The 13517-nt window shown below is 39.7% G+C and overlaps 2 protein-coding genes across 9 annotated transcripts in view; both read left to right on the top strand.

Moving 5' to 3' along the window:
* The window catches only part of trim33 (tripartite motif containing 33), a 55037-nt gene extending 51555 nt beyond the window's left edge, over positions 1 to 3482 (top strand). For 2 of the 3 annotated variants that reach the window (XM_023831392.2, XM_023831391.2), the window contains 2 exons: positions 2514 to 2564; positions 2720 to 3482. In XM_023831392.2, coding sequence (XP_023687160.1) covers positions 2514 to 2564; positions 2720 to 2938 — 270 coding nt within the window. In that variant the 3' untranslated portion in view covers positions 2939 to 3482. The remainder of the gene's footprint in view (positions 1 to 2513; positions 2565 to 2719) is intronic. The other variant, XM_072702280.1, reaches the window with a different exon arrangement.
* A 275-nt stretch (positions 3483 to 3757) lies between these two features.
* slc66a1 (solute carrier family 66 member 1) lies at positions 3758 to 10829 on the top strand. Of its 6 annotated transcripts, XR_002840562.2 has the most exons (9): positions 5257 to 5667; positions 6743 to 6942; positions 7371 to 7500; positions 7925 to 8012; positions 9012 to 9163; positions 9264 to 9356; positions 9476 to 9667; positions 9974 to 10130; positions 10676 to 10829. XR_002840562.2 is itself a non-coding variant. In XM_023831398.2 (8 exons), exons 2-8 carry the CDS (start codon positions 6752 to 6754, stop codon positions 10055 to 10057), a joined length of 930 nt encoding a protein of 309 aa, XP_023687166.1. In that variant the 5' UTR covers positions 3758 to 3923; positions 6743 to 6751; the 3' UTR covers positions 10058 to 10829. The 6 variants fall into 6 exon arrangements, 5 of the variants coding, with proteins under 5 accessions (XP_023687166.1, XP_023687167.1, XP_023687168.1 ...); XM_023831398.2 differs by lacking the exon at positions 5257 to 5667 and adding an exon at positions 3758 to 3923 and having other exon boundaries at positions 9974 to 10829; XM_023831399.2 differs by lacking the exon at positions 5257 to 5667 and adding an exon at positions 3758 to 4027 and having other exon boundaries at positions 9974 to 10829.
* Positions 10830 to 13517: the final 2688 nt, after the last annotated feature.

Genomic DNA, 13517 nt, shown 5'->3' with positions numbered 1-13517 from the left:
AAGAAACTTTTGTTGTCATAAATAGTACTTTGAACAAAAGTACAGCAAAATACAGGCAGTCCTTAGGTTACAAATGAGATCCGTTCCCTTAGTCTGTTTTTAAGTCTAATTTGTAGGTAAGTTGGAACAATAGTAATGCTGTGCATTGTTGTAGTAGTAGTAGTAGTAGTAGTAGTAGTAGTAGTAGTACTACTACTACTACTAATAATAATAATAATAGTAATAATGGTAATAATAAAAATACTTATGGTACTGTATTTTACCATGAGCCGATGAATCACTGAAGCGGCACGATTTTTCCATGAGCCTCAAAGTAGTGTGAGCGTTAATTACAAACCATTGTATGTCACTCAGATTTTTAGTATAATAGGCTTCATAGCAGTCCATTTGTAAGTATGAGTTGTCCTTAAGTTCGACGTTCTTTATATTAAAGTTTTGATAAATAGAGTGAAATGTATAATGTATGTTGCCGACACACAACAACACGCATAACATGATTGAAGGGTCAGTCTTCAGCCTCTCCATTTCTTTCTAATTCTTATTTATTGGTTGCTGTAAACACCAATACCAATTTACCTGCAACTAGCTCATATCTGCTGATAGTATCAGCAGTCTGATTTGTCATTCTGGGTCAATCTCAAACACAATCTTTTTGTATCTGCTGATCAGACATACACAACAGTTAGGAGCTATTTTGGCTCACTCTTTTATTAAAAAAAAAAGGTAAATACATCTGTTTATGTGTATGCTTAGAAGCCTGACTTTCTGACCATGTGGTGGCTATTCGAAAACGTGAAATTTCTTCTGTTGTACCCACTGTTATTGATTTGGTCCTGTATTTTGGATCATTGTAACATTGTAACATTCCATGACTAAACTACTTTTGAGCTTTAGATCAGTCAGACAGTCTGACTTTAGTCTGCTGTAGAATTTCCTGATACAGCTTTTCCTGAGGCGGAAAAGCAACTCTACACCCTTAGTGTTCTTTGTCACTTTGATTCTGCAGTGATCTTTGCAGTAATCTTTGTAGGACACTCACTCCTAGGGAGAGCAGCAACAGTGCTGAATTTCTATTTCTTTAGAAATGCTTTTGTTGCTCTATCATTATGAACTCCCAAAGCTTTTTCTGAGGTCCTTTTTGATTGGGCTATATTGCAATTGAGCAGAATTCTGTTGTGAAGACCAGGCAACCAAAATTGTGACTTTTGTTCAAACCATTTCTTAAATAAAGATATCCTTATGTGCTTTTTCACAACTGTAAGAATTATTTCACTGATATAAGTTTATTTGGGTCCCTTAATATTCGGATTACTGTGAGTCTGCCTTGTCTTTAATAAGCAGTTTTCTTTTATACCACCCAACTTTTGACTATTAGCTCAACAAAACAAGAAGTGGGTTTTGCCATCAGCAAGCTGAAACCTGCAGTCATTCTATTTTAGCGAAGCTCATTGGAATCCACCATGGACTGTTTTGGGTTAAATGGCAAGTTTGTTGGCCACCTTCCAAGTCCAAATACAATACCTACAAGACATTGTTTTTCTGTCTTCCTCTTGTCTCATGTGGTGCCTGCTACATCACTAGATACTGATTCCATTTATTTGACCCCATCAAACAAATTAGCATGATTTTTCTTGGTAGGGTTGAAGGCAAACTGTTGTCTTGTCTCATATGTCCACTAAAGGCAGAGATTTTTTTTAATCTATTTTTCAAACATATGAGCATTGTATGTCTTGGGGTTTGACTGCTTTTGTAACACATTTATTGTAACACATTTAGCCATCTTTCCACATAAAGAACTTTTCTAAAACCTTTGGCAAGTGATTACATATTATACTCATGTAGATTAGGAAAGACACAATGGTTTTAAACCAAAGGCTATATGGCTGAATGTATACATTGCAGAAACCCATGTGGAATACATTTTTCTCATTAGCATGTTATTGCAAGTTTTATGGAGGAGTTCAGTAGGTTTTTTATTGGACACAGTGGTCACGTGGAAATCTGGTTATGGTTCACATTGATGCTGTAGGATGAATGTTGTTAGCAATGTTTGCTGTATATCTAACTTATAAATCATCACCATACAGTTACGTGCATGGAAATGAATTTTTTTTTTTAATGAACTGAGATTCAGCTGAAAATGTTTCCTAAAATTTTTACAACAAGTTTACTGTAGTATAACATTTTTTATTTTACGTATTAACATAATGTAACTTATTTATTAAAATATTGATAGAGAAATTTTGATAAATACATTTTTGTTGTGGTTCAGTGTTCGAAAGTTTGTCAATCTATACATCATTGGCGCTACAGTCATCCATAGTGTAATGATATGGCAAGTTAACCCATTAGCTGGTTTCTGGACAAACAACTGAGCAAATTCAAGATAATAGTGATCCTTCTTGGAGACCTGTATGGCTTTGTTTCCTCTCTACATCTGCGTGTAAATTTTCTTCCTCTTTTTTTTGTTGAATTTTTTTTTGTCTTTATTGTACTATTATCGCCCTTTTTAGATGTCTCGAATAATCCAAGTTTATGATGAGGAGAAACAGATTAATGTCCAGGTAAGCCCTTTCTGATACACCATGGATGTGAAGGGTTTTACTGGACTCACCACAAACCCTTATATTGTTAATCCACTCAATGGTGTCTTCCTCCCTTATTTTTTTTTTCCCTGCGCCACCTCCCCTTCCCCCCCCCCCCCTCCCCCCCCTTACAGGCAGACTCGGAGGTGGCAGAGGCAGGGAAAACTGTGAGCCTGCACTTCGAGGAGAAGCTGAAGGAGCTCTTCCCCGACCGCACTTTCCCCCTGATGCCAGAAGGTGAGCAGCGCCCCCCAGAGGAGGACGAGGACGTCACAGAGGACTCAGATGATGACTTTGTCCAGCCGAAACGCAAGAGATTAAAGCCTAATGAGAAGCCAATGCACATTAAATGAAGTGTGCCATGTCCCAGCTGAGAGATCCTGAAGAGAAAGCTTAACACAACCCTCCTCACTGTCAGACTGAGAAGGGAGCTCTGACAGTGTATTGATCTGTTTGACAGATTTTTTTATATACCGTGTTATAAATTCCAGTAAATCAGGATGTGAAAAAGTAATGAATTTGTGGCAGCAATTGACTTTTGATTGCTTACTGGGAAAGATTGTGTTTCCTCTTCTGAGGAAATCTATGGATGTTATACAAGATACTGCTTGTACAGATTTAAAAGTTATGTTTTTGGCTAGTTAAATTAATATGTTCTTTTTTATCAGGTATGATAATGTTTGTAAATCTGTTGTGAACTATGCTTTATAAAATATCTGAAACTCATCTTCCAGTTCTTCAATGTACTATAAAATTTAAAACAAATTACCTACCAGGTATTCCTTTGTGTGTTCTATTATTTTTTTCTGTATATGAGTACAAACAGAAAGCTAGTGGTTGCAGTGGAAAGTAATCACATTGTTTGGACATTCATTTCAATAAACATTGTTCTTCAAACAGTTACTGTAAATAGCATTACTCAAGGCTTGATTGTGAAAATGATATGAAACTTAAGTGGTTGTTCAGAAACACCATAATGATCTAGAATACCGGCATTAAGAGTAGTGAAAACCCCTTATTTCCCTTGTCGAACAAGAGACTTGGTTTCGTACAAGAGAAAGGGGACCGTGGTCACTTAAGTGTTCTGAAACACAAAAACTGAAATGGACATTCATAGTCGATAGTAGTATTGGTAACTAAATCCTGAATTCCAAGCTTTTAGTGTTTTAATGAATCGCTTAATTTAACGAACACTAAAGTGGCGATATGTGCTGAGTAGTCAGGTGACCACAGTCAGCTGACTTCACGGAAGTGTCATGTGGAGCCGCAAGCCGGTCGATTCGGTTCGCCAGAAATAAGGGCGGCTGGGGAGTGTTGAGGGAGAGTGTTAGTTAAAAGGTGAGTTGGTGTTGCATGCTTGAATATACATAAAGTTTGCCTACGATTGCTGTGAAGTAGTCTCTATACAAGTGGCTGAGTTGTCAACGAGAATATTGCGTTGAGTGAGTAATTTTGACGTACCTAAAGCGTGAATACATACAAGATTCTAATGCGGTTTTATATATCATGTTTTGTGTACTTTACCACTAAAATTGACACTCGTTTGTTTTTGGTGATGCTTTATTTGCCGTTTGTAAAAGCTCAGGTACAGAGGAATTCAAAACATTACGACATGAATGTTAAGAACGACTTGCTGCTTGTAATGATAATGTAATTGTATGACGTTCTTCAGGCATTTCGTAACGTGTTTGTCAGCAGAAGATAGAAGACGAGCTTCGCGTTCGTGTAATTTTAAAAACTACGATGACCATATTTTGATTTGCAAGAAAGGTGATACCGGGGTCAGTACGCAAAGAGAGGCGTCAAATCAACGGAAATATGCACACAAAGTGTTCTTACTAAAGAAGGCATAGGTCAGCATGAAACAAAGCGAAATCCGGGCCATTTCTGGCATTTAGGTCCCAAAAGAAAGGCCGTTAGGATCACCCTAATCAAAACAACTTCGGCCAGTCGCTTCGCCGTCATACAATGCGGAGCGTGTGAAGCACCTTACGAGGTACGTCGGCGATTTTTATACATATATATACGACGGATTCAGTAACTAGCTTTGTAATGTTTTCCCCCATACTGCTCTACTCATGACGCGGTGTGAATCACCGTCATGTGCCCGTGATCGGAAGGCCGCCTGTTCGAATTCAAGGGCCGGCAGGGACTGATGCCGTCGCTTAGCCTCCAGTTGCTCCAGGGATGTTGACTTGATGTCTTGTTGCTTTGTTTTTTGCTCATGCGTACGCTGAGATTTCGTACGGTGGCCCAGAAGTACAAAACACTTCCTTGAGAAAAACGCAAGAATATAAAGATATAATAAACATTTTTATATGTTTTGTGTTCAGAACTCCGATTGTCGGGGTAATTAAATAAAAATCCATTATTTTTTGCTAGCAATTTCATTCATTTGTTGCTGCCATCGATCGCAGTCACATTAAGTCTGTGCCGCTGGCACTTCTCCGTCGTAGTCCATATCTGTTACCCCTGAACAAATGTAGCTTCAATCAACGAAACTCACAGCTAACGTTATATTTAGTTCCAAACCCAAAGTGTAGGCTAACCGCCTAATTAAATCCAACGTTTTAATTCATCCCAGTAGATTGGATTTAGGTGCCCTAAACGAACTGCAAACGATTGTGAACTAAAAGAACGTCAATTTCTATGTTTTGCACTTTGAGGCCGCCGTAGATTTGAGCTTCCGGTCAGTTTTTAATGCGATATTAGTTTGTAGTTTTATAATTCCGGGTACCAGATTCATGAGCCAATAACCCTGTTCCGCAGTGATGCGAGAATTTCAGGAAGGAGGAGTAATTCATTTTCTAACTGTGTAACCGGCCACCGGCTTAGACGGTTATTCGGTAGCTTGTTCCTCTTGGCTGGCCTTGTTGTTGTGGCGGTGGGAAGCGTGTGAATCGGCCTCGGCTTGTGTCAAAAACACAGGTTGTTGTTTCCAATAAGAACGCGGAAGGACTGCCCACTTCTCCTTCAGTACGGTGCTAGTGTTCAAATCAATTTTAATATGTGTTTAACATAAATCGAATACCTCGTTTAAATACATCGTTTTTATCTATCAATTTAGCAACACGGTGGTGAGGTAAGATTATCTCTTCGCTTTCGATGGCAGAAGCTACACTTCTGTTTTGGGTTGTGCCTCCTGTAAAACCTTTTGTATTGATTTTTTCATTGTGAAGAAGTTGGAATTAACATTTGTCAACCTTAACAATATTCATTGATTAACATGTTTTTTGAGTTTATCATCTATTTAGCCAGGAAGGTCCCAGTTTTTGTTCTTACAGGTAGAGTAGGTCAAGATGGTAGCAGGCGCAACATGACATTTAGGAGATAAAACAGACGCGACGACACGATTGCGTAAAAAATGTACATCTTCATAGCTGCAGAATTTAAAACGATAACACCGTTCAGTCAAGACACATTCTAGCATACTTTAAAAATTATTAAATGAACGCTAAGGATTTTGTAATTCATTCCAAGCATAATTAACACAGAATGAGAAGGTTGCTTTATTCAGTTTAGAACAGACATTTCTGAAGATCTGGTATCATGACAAAATATCTTGAATGCAGTGGTAGTTTCTCCAGTAAACTTGTTGCAATAAAAATGGTTGTATGAGTTTTTCTTAAGTGGAGAGATGACCCTTTTAAAATGTCATAAATCACAATGACGTGTGCGAGATCCCAGACCAGTTACATAGCGCAGTGTTTTCTCAAAAGAGATGATGATGCATTCTTATAAATAGCATTACGCAATCCAAAACTGACGAAAAGAAATCTGTACCAGCTTTTTGAATGAAAATAAAAGCAATCTTTGGTCTGATGTTTTTTTTGTTTGTTTCTTTGTTTTTTAATGATTATCAGTATTAACACTATACGTCCGCCTTTAATCAATTCTGATTCTAAAATACTTAATATAAGCAGGGTTACTTTCTTTATCTCCCATCTAATATTTAAATCAGATATTTGTCAAGTGAAATACAGGAGTGAGTGAAAATCATAAAAAAAAAAAAAAACAATTCTAAATTTCTCAGATATATGTAAAGAATGGAAAGCTATCTGTAGAGTGTGCATAGCTAAATTTACAGAGGATGCTTTTGTATAAAGAACTGTATCAGTTGCATAAAGATGCAACATTGATTTTTTTTTCCCCCTTAGGTAGCGAAGATGGGGTTGGATGAGGTCCTTCTTCAAGGTACCTTGGCAATGAGGGATGACAGGAACATGAGCTTTTACTGTCCAAATGGTTCGGTGTGGGTGTGGGTCGGACTTGGGGAATGTGCTCAAGATGCTCGCGACATGGCTAGCGTCTCCCTGGGCCTACTGTCCATTGTGTGCTTCATGGCGTCTCTTGGGCCGTGAGTATTCCATGTCCAGATTGTCAGGAACAAGCTACGTGACCTTTTACCACAGTTTATTTGTAGTGTATCTTACACTCATTTCACACCACTTGTAACCTCAGTACTAAAAGACAAGGCAAATTCATTTAGGAAAATTAGTTTTAAAAAAATCTGCATTTGTTACACTTTACTACACAAGTCTCATTCAGATGAGTCTCCCTCACAAGTCATTTCAGATTTAATGAGAGGCATGAGTTACCTTAAATTCAAACATCAAGAACACAGTGTTACAAACTAATACCTGGAAAGAACAGCAATAGGCATCTTCAACAAGTACCAGAGAAATAAAGGTCACTATAATCTGAAGCTTGGTAGCTTCCCCAAGTGTTGTGTAAGACCATGCACTACCCCCATGAAAGTGAACTGTATTAATTCTCCCACCGTAGGCAGTGCTACAAATCATATCGCACTGGGAATATGGATAGTGCCCTGTCTGTCTGGTTCCTTCTGTTGTGGCTAGCTGGGGATAGCTGCAACCTAATTGGCTCCTTTCTAGCCAATCAACTGCCACTTCAGGTAGGTGCTGATTTAGGTGGCCCATGATCTACAGTAGGGGTGGCCAATCTTATCCGCAAAGGGCCGGTATGTATGCAGGTATTTGGGATAACCTGTAGGTCAGCTGTTCAAACCCAGGTGTGAGGACTCTTCAGCCAATCAGTCCTCTAATTAGTAATCTAATTAGGGAGTTGCAGCGAAAACCCGCATACAGACCGAACCTTTGCGGATAAGATTGACCACCCCTAGCTAGAGTAAAGTGGAGTTTCCATTTAGTTTTGGCAGCATTTAAATTTACTCACATGTAAACGTCAGTTTTATCAGCAAGCACATAAAAATGTACATTATAAATGTAAAATTTAATTGATTATTTTAGTTTTGAAACCTAACCCTCTGATTTTTTTGTTTCTTCTCCCTATGAACCCCCTCCCACACCCTTTCACAGTGCTACACTGCAGTGTACTATGTGATGGCTGACCTGACAACACTGGCCATGTACAGTTATTTTAAGGCAAAGAATTCTGGATTTAGCAGTGAGTCTGTTTTCAGTGATACTTCTTGAGTCTTTCCCAAATAAGACAGGTGACTGAAGACTTTCTGCAAGCCTTGCTTTTTTGTAATTGTATTTGCTGTGTGTGTGTGCAGTTCTAAAGTAATATTTCTCTACCTTTTTTGCCTGTTTGTTAATATGCAAAATATGACAGTGCACGGTTACCTCTCCTTTAATATTTGAGGAAAATGATACTCTATGTATCAAAGAAAAACAAGGAGTTGTTTCCATTGTTACTTAAAAAAAAATCAGAGTATTTTTTGTAAAAGGCTGAATTCACGTGGCCATCTGTAGATTTGTTAGGTACTGTCTTCTGTAAGTGTGTCTCCTCCCTCTCTTGTCTTGGATGTGGGACTTTAATATAATGCTTTCTTGGTTCTTTTGAACTGCAGCTCAAAAAGAGCAGGACCTGTAATGATGTACATTACTGGCACATTTGTAACACATACGATCCAAAGCTTGATCTCTTCAGAGACTATATCCTCTGTCACACTCAGTCATTATCCGTATTGGTGATGCTCTTTCACTCAGTTACAGAAATAGATCCTAAACAATATTCTTGAGTGTTTGCGGTTTGATTGTTGCTGCATGTAGTTTTATGCATTACTGGCCCTGTTTACACTTGGTTTTAAAATGTGTTTTGGGCGATTGTATCACAAGTGTAAATGAGCAAGACGCACTGTGGTCCGATCGCTCGAACCACTTGCTGAGATGTGTGGTTAAATGTGCCCCAGACCATCTTTTGTAGTGTAACCACTAATGCTGGAAATCTAAACACAAATGGTCATCCTGGAGACATATGAAAGACACAGATGAAAATGGCGACGTGACTCTGCAGTCTACCTGTGATCCAGTCACCCGAGACGCATTTTAAAGCCAAGTGTAAACAGGGCCTCTCTAACAGACCTTGCTTGCCTAGTGTTGTGCAATGACGCTGTGTAAGTTTGTCCTTCATACCCTGTCATTATTCCATGTGATTCAGACAGGCTCCTGCTGAATGCTGTGGGGGTCCTCAGCCTGGCTGGAGTCTCTGCCTTCTCTCTCCCAGTAGTCAGCCCACAGGTTGACGTTGTACAACAAGGGTTCAAAGGTCGATCCCTGCTGTTTGTTCATGAAGACAGCAGCTCCATAAAGGTTAATATGCATGTTTGCCAGCTTTTTTTTAAATATAACACATGGGAGGCTTTAAGGGTTAGAGTCTGGAGAGTCTTCTAAATCTTCTGCTTCTTCTCAGCCCTTCAGCACCAAGGAGATCATTGGCTTTACAGTTGGCTCAGTGTCGTCATTGCTGTACCTGTCTTCGAGAATTCCACAGATTGTCACCAACGTGAGTCATTTACCTGGGATGGTGGATGGATGGGAGGGGGGGGTAGTGAAGGTATGTTTCAGGGTAAGTCTTCATTCTTGCTCTGCTGCTTCTCGTTTGTTTCTTCTGTATGGCTGTAGTTTATCAGGAAGTCAACGGAGGGGGTGTCCTACTTCCTGTTTGCTCTGGTCATCCTGGGAAACACTACATATGGACTGAGCGTGCTGCTGAAGAACCCCGATCGTAGCCGTGGGGAGGGCGAGGCTAGCTATATGGTCCACCATCTGCCCTGGCTCATTGGCAGCCTGGGAACTCTCTTCCTTGACCTGGTCGTATCCTTTTCTCACCTGGGTACATCTTGGCCGACATGTAGATACTCAGGAGGCTTTACTATAGTCCTCTCACCGGATACAGTATTTTAAATATGCACCTGTTCCTGTCTGCCCATTTCACAGACCTGTATTATGAAATATAAGTGGGTAGTAAAATCTCCTTCATTTAGTATAAGCTTAGCAATAATGACAGCGGTAGTCGTAACTTCTTCATTGATTGTCTCCAATGCATGCACTTACTGTACAGCTTGTGGAGCAGGTGACTGTAACCCCTGATGCCCATGATGCCCTTGACTGAACCCTCAGATCACTGTGCAGTTCTTGAAGTATCGCAGATCTCCAGTAATGACAAAACCAGATGAAAGGGCTCCTCTCCTGGAGAACATATAATATCTACAGCATGTAGCCACGTGTGCTGAATGGGCCCGTGCTCACACCAGAGGAAATGCACAATGTCTTTGCGGTATGATAAATACTTCTCGCACGCACAGTACTATGACCAAAATAAATCACAGATGTTGGGAAGTTATTAACCTCTCTGACAGAGTAAGCACTGAATGCAGTAATTACAAAATGAATCAGTGTGAGTGAATTTTATGGTGCTTCCTATGTTCTTTGATACCAAAAACAACTTGTCTTTTACATATATATCCAGTGTAATTAGGTAGACAATTATACCAGTAATTCAAGTTGGTATGTTGTGTTTTTATAAGGATTGCCATGTTCTTTTGCACATACTTGGATTAGTATTTAGTACATAACACGTTGCCATGTGGCATCTGAGGAAATTGGCATTAATGAGAAATCAGTGCCAAGTCCTACGTATTCGGTTTGTGTCCTTTAAGTTCTCATTCTCAGAGTTTAGAAATCACTCCTAAATCTAGAATCCTTTATGTAACTGAAACTGGTGCTTAATGTATTTGAGTTATTGTTCAGTGACTTTTTTTTTAATAGTATGAACTTTGAAACTTTTAATATACTCTAATTTTGTATTTTTAATTGTTACAGATGTTCAGGTTTCAGGTGTGTTTTTAACTTGGGTGCAGGACTGTGGCCATATTCTCTCATCTTCCTCGTCACAGTTATTCTCAGTTATTCAGGTGACATATGACTGCAGACGTGTCCTCAATTTGTCTCCCCATTAAAATGCACTTTAATCAGGGTTGGATGCTTCAGTTTATAAGGTACTCTACCACACAACATTAAAGGCATGTATATTTGTCCCTAAAGCTGGTTACACACCAAGCCAACAGCAAAAACACTGTTGCCAGCCAAGTCTCACACATGATCTGCTACCATCCCCTCTCATCTGTGAAAATTTTGCAATGGAACACATCTGTATGACTAGAGCTAACAGTTCACATGCACGTTCATTCTGCGCCTGCGTGAAAAATGATGATCTACACCACAAGGTAGCAGAAATCACGCCACTGTGGTTTCCTGTTTTTCTTTCTACGCCATCCTCATTTGGAATACTGGTTTTGCCCAAGTATCTGTAGAGTTTCTCTGTTATGTAATACAAAGCTGGATTCTCTTGATTTATAGTAATTAACTCCTCCTCATGTTCCTCATTCCAAATGGCCATTTTGTTCTGCTTTCAGCTCCTCTGTGGTTCCAGGCAGTTCCGCTTGCGTTTCACTTCACATCCCCTATTTGGCTGTGCTGAACAGCCCAATCAGAGAGCTCATTGACTTAACTTTGATGGCATTTCATGATGCTCAGTTGGCAAAAACGGCACCAACAAGCACCAATCGTGTCCAACTGTGCTACATACACCAATGGCCCAATAGCTTTTGACGGCCAGAAATCGGCTTAGTGTTCCAGGCTTAAAACCAAAGCATATACACTCCCCCAGTATCATGTTATATTCCATAGACTCAAGCACAATACATGTGTATTCTCCGTAAAACCACATAAACATGCCAGCTCCACTCCAGAGTATACTATACAGAGTATACTATACAGAGTATACTATACAGAGTATACTATACAGAGTATACTATACACATGCACAACAATAAACGCTGACATATGCTATGGCATACACTAGTCCTGCATATAGGAACACTGTAATTGTTACAGTTAATTTTGTATGGATGAACCAAATATACAACAGTTTAATTTCACCATCCAGCTTTATTAATTCACTCTAAAGATGTAATGAAAGGATGTCTTTTTTTACTATGAATTTGCTTGTTCTGCAGATTTTTCACTTGAATACTTTGGTCTTGACTTGGTCTTCACCCAGTAACAAGTTTAGCCTTGACTGTCAGTATTGTAGCAGTAATCATACCCTTGTTCTTAACCCATGACCTCTAACTTCTAACCCCTCCACAGAAAAAAAATCAGTAGAGGAGTGTCATGGCAGTTTGGGTTCCTGGAAGCAACAGAAATGTTTTCCTTCATTACTGGGTTGTTATTGGTGTCCCATTTTGCAAAGAGAAATAGGAGTGGAGTTTTGACCCAGAGAATCACCCCCCAATCCATCTCCTTAGTATGAGTGATAAGGGAGTGAAGGGCCACCCAGAGAGGGGGGGGGGGTTGGCTGTTCCTGGGGTATTTGTGGTTTGAGGACATCGGGGAGGGATGAGGTCGAGCTTCCGGAGTGACTATGGTGAATGTGAAGAGATGGTCACCTCTCTGCTTGCGAAAGTCGCTACGGCAGCCAGAGAACCTCAGGTCATGTTCTGAGTGTAGGGTAGGGTTAGGGTAGGGGGTTAGGCTTAGGGTAGGGGGTCTGCTGCAAGAGGCAGTGATAGTGGGCAGTCTGCAGTCAGAAACCGGGGGCTGTTTATACAAGCACTGCTGCTGGGAATGTCTTAATGAGACCCCCTCCTGTATCACTTCATTCTGCTCCTCCACTTTGACTCCCCACTGCTGGTTTCCTTCAGTCTGCCTTTCACCATTAATGTTTAAATTCAATACCAAACATGGAAGATTAATCTGTCAGGAAAAGCTAATGAGGTAGGAGGTGAGATTGGGCAGGTTTTTTTCCAGTTAGTCTTCACTGTCAAATCCAGAGACTGACAAAGGAACTCTTTTACCATTGCTTTACTGTGGCTTGAAAGAATTGCATCCTCAGTGAAGACTGATCAGGTAAGGTTCTGATGTACCCATACAGATATAGATGGGGACTCTTAAAATTTACCCTGGTCTGACCAAAGATGTCACTCTGATCCTGCACACTCACTTTATTTTTGCCTCAGTGTCAAAGGTCGGGGGGGGGGGGGGCAGGGAGGTGTTTGTCAGATGAGCTTGACCCACATGAAAGTAGCAACAAAGTCCCAAACCTCTCGCTTTCCTTGGACAATATGCAGTGCCATGCAAAAATCTGAACACCCCTGGTCAAAATTTCTCTTGCTGTGAATAAGAAGATGAACTGATTTCCAAAGGGCATGTAGTTAGATGACATTTCCTGTCATTTTAAGCAAGATTACTTTATTTCCATCTTTTACAGTTTCAAAATAAGAAACAGGAAAAGGGCTCGAAGCAAAAGTTTGGGTAACCTACATGATCAGTACTTAGTAACAAGTACAAGTATCTCAGCTTTTTGTGGCTTCAATGATACTTCAATGTTTGTGACTTTTTCAGTTCTCGTTTGGGGGATTTTCGCCCATCTTTCCTTACAAAAGACTACACTGTGAGCAGAATTATTAGGCGAGTACTATTCCTGGAGATAATTTTTAGCAAAAGTTGGGCAGACTTACGAAAATGTATTCAGAAGTTTTCTTGTGCACCAAGTAAATTTAGAGAGAAAATGTTACATTTGACATTCACAAACAAAAATAAAAGAAAAATGCTTGATTATCAGTATGCAGAATTATTAGGCAATCATAAACTAAGTGGATTT

Source organism: Paramormyrops kingsleyae, chromosome 18 (genome assembly GCF_048594095.1).
Source record: "Paramormyrops kingsleyae isolate MSU_618 chromosome 18, PKINGS_0.4, whole genome shotgun sequence".
Classification (NCBI taxonomy): Eukaryota; Metazoa; Chordata; class Actinopteri; order Osteoglossiformes; family Mormyridae; genus Paramormyrops; species Paramormyrops kingsleyae.
This window is presented reverse-complemented; position numbering and strand designations above follow the sequence as displayed.

What these genes read in the sequence shown, in the direction of transcription:
- slc66a1 (XM_023831398.2), top strand. Translation starts at nt 6,752, where the DNA reads ATGGGGTTGGATGAGGTCCTTCTTCAAGGTACCTTGGCAATGAGGGAT. An exon ending in CCAATCAACTGCCACTTCAG is followed by an intron (nt 7,501 to 7,924) that starts GTAGGTGCTGAT and finishes ACCCTTTCACAG; the next exon opens with TGCTACACTGCAGTGTACTA. An exon ending in CTCTCTTCCTTGACCTGGTC is followed by an intron (nt 9,668 to 9,973) that starts GTATCCTTTTCT and finishes CTGAACCCTCAG; the next exon opens with ATCACTGTGCAGTTCTTGAA.